This window comes from Vanessa tameamea, chromosome 4 (assembly GCF_037043105.1).
Source record: "Vanessa tameamea isolate UH-Manoa-2023 chromosome 4, ilVanTame1 primary haplotype, whole genome shotgun sequence".
Classification (NCBI taxonomy): domain Eukaryota; kingdom Metazoa; phylum Arthropoda; class Insecta; order Lepidoptera; family Nymphalidae; genus Vanessa; species Vanessa tameamea.
The window spans coordinates 5,229,590-5,251,926 of record NC_087312.1 but is presented as its reverse complement, the minus strand read 5'-3'; the positions used below and the strand labels follow the sequence as shown (position 1 = coordinate 5,251,926).

Below are 22,337 nucleotides of genomic sequence, written 5' to 3'. Positions count from 1 at the left end.
TATATTTTAAATTAAGTTATTGTCTCTTTTCTTTTTAGAATACTTTTCAGTTTAGAAAAAAAATATATTAGAAACCTTGAAGACCTATCCATAGAAACAGCTCACGTATGACTTTGATAATAAAAATTGAGTTTCAGTTCCTAAGTATGGGAAATAGGTAATTTGACTGGTTGTTAAAATCCATTTTATATTATTTAGTGGAGGTTAACGAACCCAGTAAATGTTATTTTTTTATTCTAGTACATATTTGCTGAAAAATATCAAATTAAAAATTCTATATTTAAATAGCGCGCGAAAACGCTACTTTGACAATATGGCGCTGCAATGGGGTCGGTGACGTCACTTGGCTGTATTGTAATCTGTGGCACATATAATGCACGTACAGTAGGCAAACAAGGTTAACAAGCAAGTGACGTCATCATAAACCCGACCAATCAGGAGCGTTTTGTGTCACGTGACAAACGTTTGAAAAAATGTTTTTTTATTTATGGATTTATGAATTAATTAACTATTATTTTCAACTTTCTTTAATAAATTACCATTTTTAAGCTCATAATATATACTGATTACAATAATTGACACTTTATTTTTCGCATTGTCAAGTAGCCTATTGTTGTTTTTTTAGTTTTCACAATCTTAATGCAGTTCACAGAATACATCTACTTACTTCGGAAAAAAGTGGCTTTGACATACGAACGGATAGACAGACATTACGAACTTACGAAATTACGAATCCATAAGGGTTCCGTTTTTTGTCATTTGGCTACGGAACTCTAATAAAAATTACTGAACGGTTTTACGTACGGTTTTCACCAATGGAAAGGTCTAGGTGTATTATAGTTCATTGACAACAATAAAAGTATGTCAAAAACTCGTTATTTGGAACTCGATTTGAAAATTATTTAAAAAGTATAACAGATAATAAAACATTAATGACAGCTACAATGTTGGTGATATTTTGTTCTACACTGTCGCTGTCAGCTGAGTTTAGTTTACGTCGTGCAAGCAATGGTGGTGTTATGATAAAAAAAACATTATTATTAAAAATCAGTATTGTGTTGTGCGTTATGTCGTTGCCAATACTATTGAAATGCATGGTATAATAAAATGAATCCTTTTGTTTATCTGATTACGCTAAATCCTTTTTAGACATGTAATGATTATCGGGTAATTTCATGGTTGTTTGTGTAAGTATTGAATCTTTGTTGTTTGAACGCAAAAGAATAACACGTTATTTTTTGATGGTCAGTCTCAATATTATTACATTTTTATTTCACATATGTCTCGTGTCGTCACGCTTTAGTGAAATATGGGATACTTTAACAAAAAACGAGTACAATCGATTTTATTTGTTCAATACTTATGACGTCTGTGTTTATTTTTGGGCAGTTCTTGTTATAGTATATCTAAATATATAAAAAATAAAACTAGTGTAACTGCATCAAAACTTAGATTCTATAATTTTGGGAAATATATTATATAATATATAATACACTGTTTAGATAAGTAACTAATAGTAAATTGCTCTATTAAATAGTTATTTGAGGTCACAAAGATAATGAAGATTATTTAAGGTAAATTTGCACACAATTAGTTCATAATTTTGTTGTTATTCTATATAATTCTTAAGTTACTAATTATTAGGAATTAAAATGCTTTAATAATATTACAAAAAAAGAACCTCTAATGCAAAAAATAATTTCTATTTCACATTTAACAAGTTTGAAAATTTAAGTGTATTTAATAATATATTTTTTTACAGCTTTAATATTTTGTAGATATGAATAAGCTTGGAAATATAAATTTACATGAGTAATTAATGAAAAGGTTTCGATAAAAAAAAACAACATGCTTTACGTTTTCCATGTAGACGCTGGTCAAATGACCACTTATGATATGAACCTAACTTTACAAAGGTAAGAAAATTTTAACATGAAAATATTTAATATGAATATTGTATTACTTAAATTGAAGAAATGTTTTAATAATATATACTTGCAGTGTGTCCAGTTTAAAAGCAGCTATAGAGAGAAAAACAAAGATACCTGCATCTTCTCTTGTGCTTCTTGTAAGTGGAGGAGAAGTATTGCAGTCCGATCATATGGTATCATCCTATAGTGCTGGTACAGACACTAATCCGATATACATGTTTAGTAAGCCATCAGTAAAGGAAAGCCATTTACAGCAATCTAGTAAGTAAGAATTGAGTTGACTTAAATATTAATGTGGACAAGTATTTGTCTAGTAAAAATAATATATAGCGTTTCTAGTTAAATATGTTTGTTATGTACTCTCAAAGTGGTTAATATCATTTGATGTGAAATTAGAGCAGCATTTCCTAAAGTATGCATTGTGAGTTGAGACCCACAGGTTGGCTTTTAGTTAATATTGGGTGTTCTATGCCCATCCTTGTCTTGCCTTGCCCATTTGATAAAGTTATTAAAATCCTCCTTCAATTGACTACCTCATACCTATGTGAGGTGAGATATTCAGTTGTTTAACATTTAACATTCAATATGAATATCAAAATATATTGGATTGAATGTTTGAAACCCATTGTGATTAAAAGTGACAATTGAAGTTAAAGCTAAAGTTATAATGACAAAAAAATAAAACAGCCTACTCATTCTCGTAGTTACATATTTTTCTTTGTGATAACCAAGTGGTGTCCTAGTAAGGTCCTTTAGGTGGGTCGCAGTTCAGATAACTGTAGGAATCACTGAATTAGAGTATTATTTTATATTAAAAAGACGGATTATTATTAACTACTAAATTTACATTACTATAAATTTTATATATAATTAAATATTCCTACATAATTTTTTGCCTGAATCATATCTTTTATATTATATTATAATATATTGTTAAGTATTAAGTCGATGAATTATTTTACTATACTTGTTTCTCTGTTGTTTTAATCTAAATAAGAAGAAATATGCATGGTTTGTAATAAAATTTTACACAAATAATAAATTTTTCATTGTTTACATGTTAAAATGTGTCATTCGTATTTTAGTGTGCGATCTCAGTCCTATAGTGGAATTGAGTACTGGTGAATTTCGAAGTGATAGTCGAAGTGCTTTTGATGGGAAATCTGTAGCAGAGCTGAGGAGTGCAGTTGAGAAATGTTGCTCACTTCCACGCAACTTAGAAACAGTAATATCATGTGCTAATTTAGCAAAACAGTTTAGCAATCTTGCTCATGATGTATCCAGGAGTTGTGATCAGTTGGTACTTGAACAGCATCTGCAACATCAGGTAAAATTAATTAACTTAAATAAAGAAACAAAGCAATATTCAGTAAATACCTACAGCTAGGATTAAGAATCCTCTCCTTTTAAATTGACGGTTTAGACGTATTCCATCACAGCATACCTGGGTGGATTGGATTAAAACAGAGATTGTAAAATTTAATCTGACCTATACAGGTTTCCTCACAATTTTTTCTTGTATACCTAGTATGTTTATATATTTAACTCCGTAAGAAGTGGCTATGATTAGAACACTTGATTTCACTTTGGTCTTAGTTTAAATATCAATGTTTTCTATCCACAATTCATGCAAAATTATAATAATTAAATCTTTTAAAAATATTAATGACCAACTTATGAATTGACACTAAGGTAGGTAGCTGTTATTATATATTAACTCATAGGACCTAATTTATAAAATTAAATAAAACTGACAATAATTGACCCTATATGTCAATATTCTTCAGATTACACGGATTGTATAGTTTGCTTTGATTTTATACTTTATGTATCTAATTTTTTATTCACAATAATTATTGTAATTTTAGGGTTGGGCAGCGGTTGTCGCTAATTTGGAGGATATATTTAATGAATTCTGCGAGAGGTCAAAGAGTTTCAAAGAGTCTTTTAGGAAGCATAGATTAAAAAAGGAAGAATATCATGAAAAGTTAAATACGTAAGTTCAGAGAGTAGTTTCCTGTAGCGAATTTAATTGTTCACAATTATTTTATATATATGTTTTGATTTTTTTTATTATTTGCTCACAGATTAAATGAAGTGCTCGAGTCATTAGGAAAGATTCCAATACTATCGGCACTTCAGCTAAACGCAGAAGCTCACCGATTTTCTGCCTTTGATGTTTTTGAAGAGACAGATTTCGAAGGTCACCATTATGGCGTCAATCCTGCATTGGGAAGCAGCTCTGAAAATAGAACTGCTGATTTTGGTACTGGTGTCTTCAAGTTATCAGAGGAGGATGGTAAGAAAAATCTTATTTCAAGGATCTAAGGCTAAGAAGGAATGGAGTCCAAAACTTTACATATTCTATTAAATTTCCTAATATAATGTGGACTAAAAACTATTATATATGAATTAACACTGTTTCACTTAACTACAAAAAACATTCCAATTTTACTTTTAAACAATAAAAAATATCCGATAACAAATCATTCAAAATGCTATTTTTTTTACGAATCCATTATGAATACCATAGATTATTGTAGATTTTAACCAATAACATCTTGACTTTTCAAGGTCAAATTTGTTTAATTATATCTTTACACTTTGGATTGGAACTGGTTATAGAATGTAGTATAATGAGGTAAGAAATAAAGTCATCATCCTCCTGCCCTTATCCCAATTTTACTTGGGGTCGGCGCAGCATGTCTTCTTCTTCCATACTTCTCTGTCGGTCGTCATCTCACTAGTAACATTCTTTCTAACCATATCGTCTTTCACACAATCCATCCATCGTTTCTTGGGTCGTCCCCTACCTCTATATCCATCCACAGCCATTCTCAAAACCTAAGAAATAAAGTATGAATACGAAAAATAATGTATTAATTCTGCTCAACAAACGTTTAAAATAAATTTTGTGTTTGCTTACCCTATATAATTCTTAGTAGACATTAAGTAAATTGCGCTAACAGTGATTAACTAAACGGAAGTCAACATTGACAATGGACCTTTGTTTTAACTTTTAAAATATGGTAATTTATTTAGCTTAAGGCCGACAATTGGCGCATATTTACTGTCCAAAATAAACGATTTTCATTAAAATCGTTTTGTGAAATTTATATTTAACATTAATTAAAATATAGCAATTTATAAAATTGTATTATAAGTTTACATAAATTATTGACATCATATATTATATATATATTAATATACAACAAGAAAGTTCATGGAAACAATTTGCTCAAATGATGGTTAAAGTTAGAATTAAAGTTCGCTGCAGCAGTAAATCATCTTTATGTCAATTTATCAAACTAATAAAACATAGCGCCCGATTGCTTATAGAGAATAATTTTCTCGCGAACTAAACGTCGTCGTTAAACGTTTAATATTTTTTTCTATTGCAAAATATTTACCGTAATATCAGTTAAGTATTTTAGTAATTTTAAGAACAAGTAGATTTACTTGACTAATTTATTGTTATTTAAGTCCAGATTCATACTTTGATTCTGATTTTGTGAACTAGTATTCTGAACGCCTTATCTAGGGCGTAGTACATTTATATCGATTACATTATGTATGTAGTATAATAAAGTTACTACAAAACCATTTTTTTTTATTATTAAACAAATATGTTATGTTTGTTTAGTTTTTGATCAGAGGAATACTTCGACTAGTAATGATGGCGCGACTTCTTCTGAAGGTGGTCAAGTAATTGAAGATTCAGATGAGGGGGTAACATTTAAAGCGCCTTCCTGTGAGAGTAAGGATGAGCCGACGTTGTTGCATTGGATACTTGCTCAAGGGAACAAGGCTTCGCTGCAAGACATTCTCGACTACTGTCAGAAGGGTCTGGCTCTGGTAAGGAATATTTTTTTTATATGACTATATAAGATAAATCCAAATCTATGATAGACCATAACTTTACATTGCATGAATTTCATTGAGGAACAATTATTTCTTTAAATAATGAGATGACCCAACAAGAATATTTTATTTTCAGATTGATGCCGAGCCTTTAAAAGAACGTGAAGCTGAATTGTATCATATACTTGAGTATGCGAACATGCACGGGTTGAAGCAAATCAAAGGTATCGAGGACCGCTTGTATGGATTGGACCAATTGCTAAGTGACGTGAAAAAAATCGAACGAGATCAACGTGATCAAGCAGCTTCACTTATTCAGGTGAACTAGATAACTTGCTTTTGAGAAATTGGACAAATAAATTATACTCAATATATCATACGGTATCTTTGCTGGTTTTGCAGTATCGTGAGCGTCTTAATACCGTCTGTGATCCATCTGTGCTACCCACGCTGGTCGAGTCGCACTGGCGTCAGTTAGAGAAGCTGCTAAAAGGACATCAAGAGTTGGTCGAAATAAGACGGCGCATCACTAAGTCTAAGGAAGAACTGTCGCATAACTTAAAGGCTAGACTAGAGTAAGTCATTAACGCATCTCAGAATGATGATTCGAGACAGATATAACTTTTTTTGCTAAAAACTGATGTGTATGAACAAAATTATTAAATCTTCAAATTTGATTTTAAGAATGTTACCTTAATATTTAATACATAACAACTAATTCTCAAATAGAATATGGTTTAATTCAGTGAAAGAATTATCAAAATACTTTTTGAAGCCTCTGAAACAATTAGAACACAAACACACAGGGAAACAGAGGTTTTTTATTTTCTTCATCGGCAGAGCGGTGCTGAAGATCGAGAACTCGATGTCGGTGCAGGACGCGCATGCCATGCTGTCTTTCCAATGCTTCAACCGGCTGGCGCGGTACTTCGGCATCGTGTCGCAGCTGCACCGCGCGCCCGCCGTGTTCGTGCGCGCCGTGCACGAGGTCGCGCGGCGCCGCACCTTCTCGCACGCGCATCTCAAGGTCAGCTCCCCTGGGCGGCGATTATCAGACGCGTGACCAATTTGTCGGCTTCTACCTATTGACATATACCGACTTAAAAAAATTATGAATTTAAATTTCAGTGGGCGACGGATTTAGCTGAAAAATTATTGAAAATTCACGACGAGGAAGTTAATCGACGTCAAGAATTCAATACCCATTTCGACGACCACTTCCTCAAGAGTCTCTTCCCCGGTATGACGGACCTCCCCCCGCCGTTTGCGACGCAAGCCCCCCCAGCGTTCGACGCAAAGTTACCGAAGCTCACAGATGAGGATGTGGAATTCATATCCGAATCCTTCCCGGATTTAGGAATCGATGTTCCAAAGTATAATATGGAACTTATTGTTAAATTCTTTCAGCAGAGGTGAGCCATTATTCATGCTTAGTTTTTTTAATAAAACTAACTGTAGTCTAATGTTACATTATGAGTTAAAAATATATAATTTATATATCAGCACAAGGGGTTGTCTAATCCCAAGAACGTATATGACTTAATGTATATATCTTGATGTGCTAAACGGAATGACAAATTGAATGGATCGATTGGATAATATTAAAGATTAAAAGTCACAACGCTCCCTTAAAATCATAATGTCCAAAAATACTTTCTTAGTGTTCAGCTTTAAAACGTAACGAAAAACTCATTCTTGAAATGTTGAAATATTATTATAGACGGCTTATTACTTTATGAAATCCGTGCTTCTACATAAATAAGTATCATGTTTAATACGAACATAATATCCTAATTTCAAGACGGTCTTATAGTTTGTGTCTTGGTGTCTAACATGTCCTTTTATATATTATATAATATACAGATTTATTTTTCAGGCTAAATTCATCTGAACATGAAGAAAAAGATGTGGATGTTCAAGTTGATTTTGAGAAGTAAGTAGTTTAGTTAGTCGATTAATAAACTATTGTATCTAAAACATAAGTGACTAACGCCCGAATGTACTCGAGCTATTTTACTAAACACGGCTGGCCAAACATTTTTTTGGGAACACATCACATATATATTGTATTTGTTGAAACCCAATAATTGATTTATTGCATTTATTTGCAGAGATTTTGAATCGGAGACCGATACTGATTTCGAGAAATTAAGTCGGCAGAGTGGGTCGAAGCAAAAGATCGACATCTCCACGACTTGCGTTCCGGACACGATGGCCGTATCGACCGTCACTGAGGTGCGAACTCTACCTGTTATACCGGAAACCAGCCCTAGGGAGGAGTTTGTCAACTCCGAGTTTTATATCGAAGAGTCCCTACCCTCCAGCTTGGAGTGGGGCCGCGATGGACAGGTGCACTTATATATCAAACATTACCACTCAGATAAGTTGTTATACGACATTTAAACTTTTAATTTTGTTTTCGTTAATCAATACTTATCGAATAATAATTTAATTATTAAAAAAAAAAACTAGATTAAAACCTTTTTGTTATGTCTTATCTGGGTGGTCGCGTAACTAGTTGTTTTTCGTTGCTCCTGTCTTCGCCGGCCCCAGATAGCGTTAGTGTAGATGTTTTCGTTCAATTAAGTTCCTTTTAGACCTTTTTTTAGTTATATTGAACGCTTCGTTTTGTTTATCCTTTTTATAGATCGAATATTTAAAATATTAATTTTTTATTTTCATGTAGTATTATATTTCTTTAGGACAATATGGATACTCAAAAAATTAATATCGAAAAGTTACAAGATTTTCTGATACAAGTATTTAGTATATGCAAAGTAAACATAGTTCTCATTAAGGAAGAATTAGTCAAGCTTAAAAATGAAGTTGATGAGCAAAAAAAGTTCACAAATAACATATTTCAATCAATAACTGAAGCGTGGGAGAGAAATAACGAAGAAACAGAACTAAGACTTCGTGAGCACACCCAAAGGCTAACAGTAGATCATGAATTGGAACTCAGCGATATGAAGGCAGCTCTTAATGAGAAAGATAATGCTATCAGTAATTTAAAGAAAGAAGCGGAAGAATCGAAATTTGAACATCAGAATGAAATAGAAAAATTACAGAATGATCATCAAAGTACTAAAGATTTACTCGAAAAAACGCGTGAAGAGTTAAAATTATTTGAGAAGAAACTGGAAGAAGTCGAAGTTCAAAAGCAAAAAGATCTAAAAGAAATCCAAGAAAAAATGCACTTGGAATACAAGGCCGAGATAGAGTCATTGAGATCCAGGTAAATTGTATATATATACAATTATACTTTACATATCATTATTTATATAAAATAAACTATTGATGTTAAATTTTAATTATTTATATAAAAAAAACTACTGATGTTAAAGCAGTAAATTATTTTTACGTCATAAAGGAATCTACGTCATGACGCAGTTTATCCTGATTTGAAATCATAATAATTGAGACTATTTAAATTTTTCCACCTTTATTTTTTCAGGTTCCGTCTCGTGGCTCTGACAAATAATATGGATCGATCACCGTCGGAGTCGAGTCTCGAGAAGATTGAACGTACGGACGTCATCGAGATTAGCAACCACAACGCCATCATCATGCAGACGAAGGAGAACGCCGAAGTTGAAAAAGAAAAAGCAGTCAAAGAGGCCGTCGAGAAATGTAAAGCGGAGTGCGAGCAGAAGTTGAGTGCGGAGACGATGCTTTTGAAAGCGAAGTATGAAGCTGATAAACAGGTTCGCGTTACATTTGTATCATCATCATTAATTACATTTCATTCGCTTACTCCATTTAGACGAGAATAGTACAGTGCATGGGCTGCAAGAGAAAACGATTTGCTAGATTTTTATCCTCCTTGAGAATGTTTTGTTGGTGTAACGAACAATAATTCTCCTAGTCGCCCCTTACGACATTTACAGGACGAGATAGACTGGCTCTGTTCTCTTCTGTTGCAATCAGTCTACTTTCTTACCATACTTTTTCAGTAGTAATTGATTCCAAAGATAACCACATTAGCCATAACCACATTTGGAAACATTATTTGTTACTAATTTTTCTGCAACTGTTTATCATGCGGTTCTGAAAAATATGTATTGATATTTTTAGTAACAATAGATACTAAACGTCACAGGTAACGATAAACGATGTCACCCGCCGTCTACTATCAGAAAAGGACCGGCAGCTGGAACTGCTGCGCGAGCGCGAACAGATGTTGTCGCGCGAGTGTACCAAGTACCGCGATACCATACAACAGCTCACCGACCCAGAGACCAATGATTACGATAGTCTGTTGAAAACTCAGGTACGAATAATTAAAGATTTTTTTACACTATTAGACTATGCATACGTATATATATATATATTACGCCATATTATATTAAATATTGTAATACATCTTGTACACTGAATGTATAGAATTCATAATGTCAGCTATATAGATAGAATTAAACGTTTCAGTTCGCAACTCTTGAAAATGAAAAAGCTGTACTACAGCAACAGGTAGCCGACCTAAAGAAGGAGTTGGAAAAGAAAAGCGATGAAGCTGAAAAGAGCAGAGAAGATGAGAGCAGCGACGGCAGGTAAATGATTAATCTTTATTTTAATAAAGATGGTATTTTTAAGAATGAGTGACAAGGTGACCATTGTAATCATTCAAAGAAGAACTCTCAATTATTATTTGTTAGCAAACTTCATACACAAAGCTCGATTCATTTCTACCAGTGGCAAAGAAAGTCGATGACCTTAAGCGATTAGGCGTTACCGATAAATTTGTAATAACAAAACAGAGAATCAAATAAAAATAAATAATAGATAATTATAAGTGATCAGTTCTAATTCACAAAAATGTTCGTTAAATTTTGGTACGCTAATGTGGTGACGTGCGCGGGCGCAGGTCGTCCCCGCGGCGCGAGGAGGGCGCGCGGCGGCGGGCGCGCTGCCACACGCCGCTGGGGCTGGCCAGCGGCACGCTCAGCCTGTCCTCGTGCCTGCCCGGACACACCGTGCTCGTGCTGTGGGACCCGCAGCACCTCAACTACACCGTGCTGCAGGTCCGGCCTCCGCCTACGATGCGCTCGTTGATATATCGCTCAGTATCTTGTTGTCTCATTATGCTACTTGATTATCAAATTATTTATTTCATGTTATTTTAATACGACTGACTGATATATTCGTTAATATATATGTTCAATTGTATTAAGTAAGAAATCTCTAGTTTATTCCAATCAAAGGAGGAGGACAAATATACAATTTAAGATGAGTGGCGTGTAGTTTTACGTTACCTAATCTTGAAAAGCAAAATTATATCATTAAAGAGTAATGATCTTGATGGAACCGATGCTACATTGTAGTGCTTATAGGAAAAACATTACATTCTAAACTTTAGTGGTATTCTCATTTATTGCTCCTAACAGGAAGACTCAGCTCCGCAGTATACGCGGTTAGAAAAGTTATACAACTAACTGACATTGATACCGCTCCTCTAGTATCTCCCATCGGTATATTTTTAACAAAGTAGGAATATTTACAGTTGCGTATATTTACGATAACATTGTATACTGAAAGAACTTTAAATTTAATTGTCTTTTTTTAAATAATTGATTGATTTTAATTTTAAATATTTTTAAGAAACATGATTTAAGCGATAAGTGATTTTAAACAATTGATTTTAAATTCAGGAAGCATCGATAATGTACTTCGTGCACGGTGACTGTTTATCTGCCCTCGATCTGAGTATACAAGTGAAAAACGAGAGTGAACGACGTCTGTACGCCATTGGTACAGTGGAATCTAAAGAATACTGTTACGCTAAGAAGGTAAAATCTTATAATTTAAACTCCTAATATATTTTTACTTCATAATAAACGCGATATGATCGAATAAATTGCTTATAAATTAAGAATAATTATTATCGAATGTCTTGGAAAATAACCATATGCCGTGCGGTAAAGCCTTAAAAGATGAATGATGTAAAGGCAAGCAAATCATTATGTTAATAAATTTATCGAAGACTATATTTGATGTTGTAACACGTAAGTTTATGTGCCGAGATACCCCATCTACTAGAACACGTGAACCTTAACCGGAAACAGCGGTTTGTTTAATATTCGTTTATATTATAAACATTCATCTCATTTTTCCGCGTTAAGGGAAAGAATCGTGAGGAAATGCATGTGTCAGATAAAAATCTGCCACATGTCTAGCAACTAACACACATTGGATTAGCGTGATTAATCTTCAAATTTCTCCTCTAAAGGACAGGAAACCTAATAATAAATGCAATACACTATTAAAAAAAAACAATTACATTTTATTTATATTTCAGAGTGGCAATCGCTACCAAATGCTTCGCGGCTCTCGCTTCTACCGCGTGCGTGTAAAGCCGTTGAAGCCGCACCTTCCACATCCTTCATGCTGTGATCAGAAACACAAGCAGGGTAATACATACACATCCTTGTCCAAACAACGAGCTATAAGACCCAGCACACGAACTGCAAAGACAACAACTAAGGCACATGTACTTTTGTCACGATAACTTATCGAATACGCTACTTTTAGCACATAAACTAAATTTAGGTTATTGACTGTCAATTTTATGTCTGTAAATATTAATAGCATAACCTTTTCTTTAGCAACCCGAGTGTTTTTATATAACATATATTTATGTATAATAGGAGCATAGTAAAATTTGTGTATAATTACAGATTTGTAGCGCATCGTATTATAATAGTTTTTAACGGTTTACTATATAACAATCTTTAGTGCTCTATATAAGTATCCTGTATGCAATTGATGTTTGTGTAACCGGTGCCGATAAATGAGGAAAACATTAATAAATACAATTTTTGTTGCACACAAATCGTATATCTGTCGTACCTTATACCGTTAGAAGGAAATTTATTTATTGTTTTATTTTTGGATTGTTTTCTTTGCACGTTTGTTTTGGAATAACATCTTTATGTACTTGTAAAGCCTAATAATCAAAAACAAATTTTGCTTAATTGTTATTATTATATTGTAATTTATTAATTCATCATGAAAAAATATAATTTTAAATTATGTTGCTGTCCATACCAGCAAAACTACAATTCACGTTTATGAATTATTTATAAATGTTTTCTTTCGTGGCACGCGTAATACTAGACACGAGTTTCAAAACAAACTAAGCATATAATATACCTATTAGTTGTAGATGTCAAAGCACTCGATCAGTTTGTCCTCGCTTATAGCTAGAGCCTCATAGAATAGCTAAGTCGCATGTAATCGTATTTGTAACACTGGCGCACGCGCAGATGCAGATTGCATTGCAGAGTCAATGAGGAGCAGCGTGCTGCCCATGTTCAGCGGCAACCGACCGCTCAAGAAGTGGTTGACCTACGTGCATGCCCCAGGTCTTTGCTTTTACTCTTCATCCTTCCATTTGTGTTCATTTACATTTATTTGTTATCGATTTGTTTTGCTACTTAAAATTTTTGTCTATTACATTAATGTTTTTTATGTAACAAAATATTTTCTTCGTAACTAAGGCGTTTAACGTCTGTATTACGAAGCAAAGTGAGTCATTTCCCTATCGAGGAGAGAACCGTGATATCTAATTTGTTACGGGATGGTTAGATATATATTTAAAGAATGTTGTCCTCAGACATGCAAAAGTCGGTGGATACCAGCCAGTCGACAAGTTCCAACACGGACGAGGCGAATCGCGTAGAGGTCGCGACGGCTACCCTCATCAATCTGGAGTCTCCCGTGTCCACCAGCGAGGCAGGCCCAATGCCGATCATCGCGCCGGAGGATCAGCTCGATTCCATCGAATCCAGCGAACGTTGGCAATCGGCTAAGATGCAAATGTCCACAGCGAGTGTCGTGTAAGTGTAGACACAGAAACACAGTCGTGTCGGATTGTATCGAACTGACAGTGAAGTAATAAAAAGTGCACTGGCGCACACGCTCAGTTAGCTAATCTATATGCTTGTCGCGTTGATCGAATTTAGTCATAACTTGATTTAATTTATTCTAAAATTTACAGCACCGACATGGAGTGCAGCGTGGGGCGCTGCCCCGGGATGGAGCCACGCGAGTCGTCAGCGGCGCCCGAGCTGGCAGAGGAGGCGGCTCCCTGACCCCCGACACCTACGCGAGGCTGACCCACCAGCTCGCCCCAGGAGCATCAGGAGCAGAGCCGAGGGTGTTTGTGATATTGTTTCAGTAGTATATCGAGTGATCGCTGCGACGTGTGCGTTGTAAACCATGAATCTGTTGTAAACGTTTCAGTTGTCGTTTTTAAATTAAGATCGCAAGGCGACCGAGAGTCGGTCTTATCTTTTAGGATAATAGACTTGATTCGATTCGCTAATTTTTATTATAACGACGCATAAATGTATCGAAAACGTAAGAATTGAAAAGTGCGTATCATTTTGAACATTTTATTGATGTATCCACCTAAGTGACGTCTTCCATGATTTTAAAACCTAACATGGAATATTAAATTGCAAAATTATCTTTTTTTACATTCATATATTTTGTATAAATGTAATGAAAGTTGAATTTTCATATATTTTGGTAATGATTGGATTTAAGATTTAAATTTTTTTAGAAATTGATAATATGAAAAGCCCTTGCGTCGTGAACGGGATTTATTTTTCTCGGATTTTAATTATCTGCAGGTATTTCTGCGTGAATTGTTTTCACTAGTGTGATTTTCTTATTAATAGTACAAATTCTTATTTAGTCTTTCTTACGGTTTACGTTATTTGTTTTGCGTCAACAAATTTATACTTTATTTTTTAATTTGTTTTGTGGTGAATCTTATATATGTTCCTTGTGTTGTTGTCCGAAAAATGATAAAAATATAGCTATATTATAAATCTTACATTATTATTGGTGATATCATATTGTATTGTAGCACAAAAAATACTATATAAATTAACACTCTTGTTTAGTTTGCTCATAGTTACGTTTATATAATTAGAGTACGTGAAATATATTGTTCTTATAAAATTCGTGTCTAAATACAGCTGTAGTTAGTTGCATTGATCCTTAAGATTTGTCCTTATAAGTCTACTATCTTGATACCTAAGTCATAGCGGTTATATAGAGGACCTCGGTTCTATCGATAAGAATTCTCTTTACGAGTGCGTAGGCTTCAGAATGAAAACGCTTAACAATCGATCTCGCTTCAATTTTAACTCTTCGACTACTAAATAGCTTGGACACATCACCATTTGTAGTTTTTACAGATACAAGTACGAATTTAGCTGTCTCATAGTATGATTAATTGTTACTATTAATCGAAGCACAGTCTCTTGCGTCCGATAAAAATTGTTTTAGCAATTATATTCTATAATAAAATTGAAATCTAAAGCGCAAATAGCAGTGTTTGTTGTATTGGAAATTAACTGGAGCATGCTTCGTGTTAAAATTTGTTTGTGGCCTTAAATTATGGCGCCCGACGTGGGGCTATAAGTGTCTCTAAACTAATTTAAGATAATACAAGATATAGCTTGTTTATTTTAAATATAGTTAGAGGCATCGCTCGGCTTTGCCGACTGCTGTGATAGTGCGTGCTGTGCTCTCCTCAGTCCCTTTGTTAATGATTTTTAATATGGCAACATTAATTTTAGTAATTATATTAGGGCCTATTATTAAGGACGTAATTTTAATCACAAAATTTTGGTCTAGATAAGTATGCTTTGTATTGGTAAAATTGTTCACCTCTTTAAAGGCCCAGGTAAGCAATATGAAGTTCGAAAAGTGATCGTAACACTGCGTGTGCGGAGCAGAAGGTAGGGGAGAACGACACGGTTTTCTGATTGGCTTAGCTATATGGTAACAACGACACTGCAATAAGATGTATCTTTGTATTCTTTGTTATTAAAATATCGGCGAAAGTTATAAAAGTTGTTATTGTAAATAAAGGGTTGTTGATATCTAAATTATTGTCAACATTGTGAGTTCGAATCGAATTTGCGCTGGACGCAAATTGCAATTACAGCCGATATTGGAATTGTTAATAATTATTGTGTTTGACAGTTTAAGGGATGGCTTGCAAAGTTGCATATGCATAATAATTCTACAGTGTGATCGCTTTATGGACTATTTTGTAGTGACCAATTTTATCGTTAGAAAATAAAAATGTAAAATTGACAATTTTAATGTAATTTTTATATACAATAAATAGACGATTTTATAAAAACATTTTTTATTTATTTATTCAGTGTACTCCTCTAAAGTATTTAAGTTTTGCACTGATTAACAATAATTATTATCGTTTCCTTAAGTTAAAGGAACAAATTTCTTCTATCGAAACACAAACATTTCTTAAATAATAATTACAGATAAAATAACAAATCTATTTACAATTTACAACAGATATGTACAAATTAAATAAAAAATACTATTATAATAATGAACTAAATGTGTTTACGGTTTGGGAGGGATGTACGTCATAATATTGTTTGCATTCGGGCACTTCGTGCGTGTTGAAGGCACAATCGGAATAGTTCCACCCTTGCATATCTAAATTGTTTTGGGCGCAGTCTTGTCCGTATCTGTAATACCTCTGGTCTTGCATCTCCATGACCGGCGAAGCATCTCTAACGTGTTCCATTGGGTAGTACTGAGCCTCTTCGGGATAATATGTTTGGTGGACATAAGATTGTTGATCACAGTATGATTCAGCCTGTTGATAGTGATTACCAAATAGTTCGGGTGAAGGTGTTTCGCTAGATTCCGAACCACCTGCAGCCCGTTGCCATTCTAACCAGTAGGCGTCTTCGGGCCTGGAATTTTCGCTGTTTAAGTCCGCAAAAGTGGGCGGAGATTCGAGCGTGTTTTCTTCGATTGGAAAGTCGAGACGAATCGGTTGGTCGAGTTGGAATATCTCTTCTGGATGGAAAATGTCATCGGCGGGTAACGCGTTTGGATCGTAAGTTTGATGTTGGGGAAGTGATTGCGTTGGTTGCGTAGGAGGAACGTAAGCTGTGTAGGGCTGGTGTTCCGTCGGTGTCCACGCGGCAGCTGCGTATGGCTCCGCTGCGGTTTCGGATCGCCATCGACAATTGCACTCGAACGGTCCACAGGTACAGGTAAGAGCTGTAAACAACAAAATTAAAAGTTAATAATAGCCTTTAGTTGACGTTGAATAACAGGATATTAGAAGACTCGCTTATATCTCGCTTTTAACTTATGACGACTTTGAATACTCCTATTTTATTTAAATGAAGATATTTTGAGCAAAAAACGTGATTCAAAAACATATTTACAACATCACTATTTAAAAAAAAACATTAAGGGATTAACCCTCCATCATCAGTATAAAACGGCTTATTCAATAATTAATCTCAAAAAGTCATGTCGTCCCGACCAATTTCGGCTATCTATCGATCTATCTAAAGAGAGACCAGCACAAGTATGTTCGCAAGCATGGGATCATTCTCTATTACTCTTATTTTTCGATGGGACGACAAATCCGACATGGCCAGAAAGAGTTTAAGCGCAGCACCAACGGATTTACGTGCTTTCTGAATTACAATAGTAGAGTATACACATTTTTAACTTCCAGACTCCGGGCAGTTACTAAGAACTCTTCGACAGAAAACCCAATAACTTTTTACCGGCCCGACTTGGGGTTTGTACCTAGTAGTGATAGTTCAGTAATTAGGCAATCAAGTAGGTACTCAAAAGATAATACATAAATACTACATATGAAAATTACTTACTTCTTTGGTTATCAGGAATAAGCGGCGGTGGTTGTGGGTGGATGTTGATTTTTTGTTGCATATGTTTATCTGGTTTGACAGTTAATATTTTGTCGGCTATTGCTGCGTCTCTGGCGAGTAGTAAGGCGAGGCCGCGGACTCTTCTGCCTGCACCGAGAGATCTTCGCACTTCACTGGCTCCTTTAGCTTCTGGACGCGGGTGGTCATGAGATCCTTTCGCTTGAAAAAAGATGGCGTGTTCGGTGTGACGCCAAAAATGTGTAACAGGGTAGCCACAGTGACCTCGGCATGGTTGAACTTCTAATCGTCCGCCGTTGCAAAGTCTGTTTGGGCAGGGCTTACCTGAAATAAAAATAAGGATTAGTTTCGGAACAATAATAGAACTATCAATGATGCTGCATATGTACTTACAAATGTAGATATGCAAGCACATAAGAAAGAGACTAGACCTTTTTTTTTGTGAATAGAATAAATTGAATAAATACCTACCAATTAAATGTAAATATTAAATATCATTTTTTTAAGTGGAAATTATACGACGTTAAACTCTCTAATCTTATTACTTAACACATTTTTTTTGTATAAAAATAATATCCCGATTATATTATTATTAGCGTGTAATTAGCAATGATAAAATTTTAAACTGATAGTATTAGTAGTGTCAACATTTACGATTTACGAATTGTTTTACAATAATATTTAATTTAGAATTTAAAATTTAAAGGTACAGTTTATAACTCTACTTTAAATAGAGAATATTGAAAGTTCCAGTAAAAACAGTTTGGTGTGGTTAAGACTGGTTTTTAAAAATTAATTCTAATTTGATAAAATTATTGATCATCGGCAACAACTTGCCATTACTTGAGGATGGTTATATACGCCAATTTTTAACAATTCATAATGTCAATTATATTGACCTGATTAACTACTAAGTTAATTTATTAATAATTGCAAACATTCAACGAAAAATATTATATAAAGGTTAAGTAATCGGTAATCATGCTGTAACATAATTTTCTTAAAAATATTTTCGAGTATTTTTTCATTTATAAATATTCATTAGAGAGTAAGGAGAGTTATGGGGGCGAAAAAACGACGTGTAACGTGATGTATTAATTATTACCTTGTTGTTTTTTCCTCGCTTTATCACATATAGCCGGTCTCAAGTGAACTCTTGATCCGTCAGGTAGTCGGCATCGAGTGGAACAGACGAGCACACCGAGGCAGCTCTTCTTCAATATGTGCACGTTGTGATTATTTGTGTTCCTCATGGCCCAGCCTGAAGCATGTCGCCTCGCTTCTTCGCAGCCAGGTGGGTACACGCGACGTACGTGTCCGTCACACCACTCGCCGAACGTATCGAAACTGGTGACCCTGGGGACTACGGCGTCATTGATGTCCCATTCGGCTGTTGCTGGTCCTTCAGACATATCCGCTCGGCTTGTACTGTAATATACATTTTCATTGAATAACGCTGGCTCATTTTTATCGTAATCAAACAAATAGTATTTTGATAATTAGATAATTATTTAAATGTTTAATATTGGCAATATGAAAAACTATAAATACAAACTTAGCTATATTTCCATATCTACTCGTCCTAATGCTCTACATAATATTATCTAACTATAATTGCCATAAAATAATAAATATATTATTAAATAGATATCCTATAACAACTTACTATATAAAATTCAGGTATATAAACTTTAAATATACGTAGCGAATGTTAAATAGTACGTAACACCAGAGAAAGCTCCCCTTCCCAAGCTCGTTAAGGCCAATTGCTACAGAATTGCCTACTGAAGGGGCTGACGTTAATTGGATAAATCGCTTTTTAAAAGAAATTCTTGTAAAGAAAGAAGAGGGCCTCTGTTTGTTATAGCATATTGCCAGTAAACAAACTAAAAAATTAAGCTCCTCGCCGCTCTAATAAATACGAATGTACGCCGTACGAACGGTACGAATGCTAATTTATAATTGTTTTTTATTAAGACTAACATTGTCACCATTAGTGGTTTTTGATAAAGAAGTTTAGCTGGTAGCTTTCATTAGATTGGTAGCTTCCTTTTAGCCAGCTGGTTCATGAGATGTTGACCTTAAGATTTGTTTTGATAATAGATTATTACATCTATTCGCTTAGCTAAAGTTTCTCTCATTCTTAATAAAATTATTGTATGATTTTCGTGAAAATAATTTTATAAATAAGTCTCCTTTTACTTATGAAGAAGAACATTTATAGAATATGATGTACGAGTTTATTTAAGTGAAAGTTCTTAATGCTCCACGCTATTATTCAGAAGCAATAGACGCGTCACGGTTTCAATAGGCTTCAATTAAATTCAATTGCTGTCCCTCCAACACCTACCACAATTCACCCCAGCTTGGCTGTTGTTAGTATTCCGTTTGCCGTAAACAGATTATAAATTTATTTGTCAACCTAAAGATTTTTTTACAATGAGGTTTATTTATATATAGGTAAGTATTATTATTCTGATATTCGACGTAATGCTTTTGAATCGTTAATCGATATAATTCATTATTGTCGTGATAAATAATCGTCAATAATTAGAATTAAATATATTATATTTTAAGGTGTTTATAATGTCTTCAGTAATCATTTTAAAATTTAAGAACACTCATTTCTATTTTATAATTTGAATAAATTTATTGCAAATAATTAATATAACAAAATAATATTTAACTACACAATAAATTTTTTTACTCAATATGAGTTATAATTTGTTTCGTTTTGAGTGTTTATTATTAAATTTTAAGTTCTAATTTAATTATTTTTAGGAAGAATCAGATTAAATAACTGAAAGTTTGTGTATTCTTGTATTATCTTGTTTTTGTTCAATATTACGCTTAAATAAATAAATTATTATTATTATTAAAAAAATTATTATTCTTGCATTAAAGTGCAAGGCGCACTTTAATTGTTCAAATATATATTTTTTGTCGTAAAATAATTGGTTTTAATATACTTTAAAAAGAGAAGATATTAAGTAATGCATAATTTATTTAATCAAGTACATAAGTAATATATGTATAGACCTATATTTAAAACGGAATCTTATAAAAGATATTTCTACCAAAAACGATTAAATCATCAGTCATTATTTATAAAATATTTGATTTCTATGAAGTAAGAAAAAAAATAAGTAAATAATAGTAATAGTTAAATAAAATTGATATACCTACAAACATAAGACTATAATATTTAATAAAATATAGGTACACTTGAGAGTTAGGAAATTTTGTTGAACGTAGATAGTTATCTAAAACTTTTTATTTTGAACTCCAAACTCTACTAACATCTCTATATTTTTTTGATACCTGAATTTGTTTGAATAAAAGTAATATATTATATAAGAACTTACTCAATATTTATTAAGTATTTTCTTTAGGTTCATAGCATCTCATTGATAGGTAGATTCAAAACAGTTATAAAAATACTGATTACTTATGATAAAAAAATAACTTTTATTTTAAAGGTTTGTTTTATTTAATCAAAAGTTAAATTAAAAAAAATCTAATATAGTTGTGTACATTCATCATGAAGGTTACATCTACAGACAAGCTTTACTTGGTAAAAATATTTTTTGTTTGTTTTATAAGAAAACAAAAACATTTACAATTACATATTTTTAAATATAATAAAGTAAATAGCTTCGAGGTATATATATTTTTAGTATAACAATGAATACTTACAGGATAACCATCTCCGAAAAAAGGAATGTTGTATTAGCACAATAGTCGTTCTACGATATAAACATCAAACACAGTCCACAAAGCACTATAAACACAATCTTTGATCATAAAAATGTTTTTATATATATATTTTGTTGTTTCGTTTTAACATACGCACAGTTTGTGTGTCATGTAGCACACGCATTGAAAGCTCATAGCTCACTGACTTTAACAACAAAAATAAACATGGGGTTGATTTCTCCCACCATCCAAGTGAGGTGGGGTATTCATATACGCCAATGGAATCGTTCCATTCGCACGACTCCTCCTCCTAGCCAATTCGGACCAATCTGATCGGGTTTCTAATCAACCAATAGCAGTTTTTGGTTTAAATAAGTTTACATTTTCAGGAAAAATCGGCATGGGTAATTTCAGCGACACTTTACCTACTTACATACTGTTTGCGAAAGTATTGATTTTTATCTAACATATTAAATATGTATCTATGTAATGGGAAAAAACCGATAGATTTGTATTTTTACAGAAATAAATAATATTAACAAATAGTGTAATTTTAACGATGATGAAATGATATTTATATAATATTGTTTTATATTTCAATATTTGAACTTATTTCATAAGTAGTATTTAATCAGTTATACCCTCTTGGTTTGCATGCTGATCGATTTTTATCTAATTTTTATCGGATTCAGGTTACGTTTGATTTCAAGTCAGGTTGGAGTAGAATAGTTGATATTGGCACTTAAAAACTCTACGCAGTATCCAAAATCTTTTTTATTTTATATATAAGAAGAAACATATGGTTTCTAAATAATATAAAATAAATATAAATGTAACATATTTGTAGTAATAAGGCGTAGGGAGTAGATTATTACCGAAAATAGCTTCTTCCAAAAATTCTTAGTGCTTAAAATTGGTGCGACAGAATTAATTTATAATTGATGGTGGATCAAAATAATTACATATAATTTTTATAAAAATATAATACAGGAATACCCTTCCACTGTAAGACCGCTCCTCTCGAGGAAAAGGTTTAGAGATGATTCCATTAGATGTTCCAACGCCTTGGTAGATACAGATATTGGTTTAGGATAAACAGAGGATTTTATATTATTATAATCGTTGATAGACTATTAGATACTTGTAG

At 33.3% G+C, this 22,337-nt stretch overlaps 2 protein-coding genes across 5 annotated transcripts; one reads left to right on the top strand and one right to left on the bottom strand.

Moving 5' to 3' along the window:
- Positions 1–969: 969 nt before the first annotated feature.
- On the top strand, positions 970–15,951 carry LOC113394293 (RB1-inducible coiled-coil protein 1). Of its 4 annotated transcripts, none has more exons than XM_026631528.2 (23): positions 970–1,187; positions 1,763–1,916; positions 2,002–2,192; positions 3,017–3,258; positions 3,800–3,927; positions 4,019–4,230; positions 5,575–5,786; positions 5,929–6,111; positions 6,195–6,367; positions 6,633–6,819; positions 6,921–7,204; positions 7,669–7,725; positions 7,904–8,027; positions 8,495–9,027; positions 9,247–9,496; positions 9,892–10,062; positions 10,218–10,339; positions 10,654–10,810; positions 11,438–11,575; positions 12,085–12,196; positions 13,058–13,150; positions 13,402–13,624; positions 13,786–15,951. In XM_026631528.2, the coding sequence occupies exons 2-23, from the start codon at positions 1,849–1,851 to the stop codon at positions 13,877–13,879; spliced, it is 3,954 nt and encodes a 1,317-aa protein (XP_026487313.1). In that variant the 5' UTR covers positions 970–1,187; positions 1,763–1,848; the 3' UTR covers positions 13,880–15,951. The 4 variants fall into 4 exon arrangements, with proteins under 4 accessions (XP_026487313.1, XP_026487312.1, XP_026487314.1 ...); XM_026631527.2 differs by having other exon boundaries at positions 13,052–13,150; XM_064220734.1 differs by lacking the exon at positions 970–1,187 and adding an exon at positions 1,417–1,574 and having other exon boundaries at positions 13,052–13,150.
- Positions 15,952–15,973: 22 nt separating this feature from the next.
- LOC113394294 (uncharacterized) lies at positions 15,974–21,386 on the bottom strand. Its single transcript, XM_026631530.2, has 4 exons — positions 21,191–21,386; positions 18,600–18,922; positions 17,477–17,818; positions 15,974–16,850 (listed from the first exon to the last, which is right to left on the bottom strand). The coding sequence occupies exons 1-4, from the start codon at positions 21,199–21,201 to the stop codon at positions 16,156–16,158; spliced, it is 1,371 nt and encodes a 456-aa protein (XP_026487315.1). The 5' UTR covers positions 21,202–21,386; the 3' UTR covers positions 15,974–16,155.
- Positions 21,387–22,337: the final 951 nt, after the last annotated feature.

What these genes read in the sequence shown, in the direction of transcription:
- LOC113394293 (XM_026631527.2), top strand. Translation starts at nt 1,849, where the DNA reads ATGCTTTACGTTTTCCATGTAGACGCTGGTCAAATGACCACTTATGAT. An exon ending in AAGCCATTTACAGCAATCTA is followed by an intron (nt 2,193 to 3,016) that starts GTAAGTAAGAAT and finishes TTCGTATTTTAG; the next exon opens with TGTGCGATCTCAGTCCTATA. An exon ending in TGATCAGAAACACAAGCAGG is followed by an intron (nt 12,197 to 13,051) that starts GTAATACATACA and finishes GCGCACGCGCAG; the next exon opens with ATGCAGATTGCATTGCAGAG.
- LOC113394294 (XM_026631530.2), bottom strand. An exon ending in AGCGAGGAAAAAACAACAAG is followed by an intron (nt 17,819 to 18,599) that starts GTAATAATTAAT and finishes TTTTTATTTCAG; the next exon opens with GTAAGCCCTGCCCAAACAGA. An exon ending in TATTCCTGATAACCAAAGAA is followed by an intron (nt 16,851 to 17,476) that starts GTAAGTAATTTT and finishes TGTTGTTTACAG; the next exon opens with CTCTTACCTGTACCTGTGGA.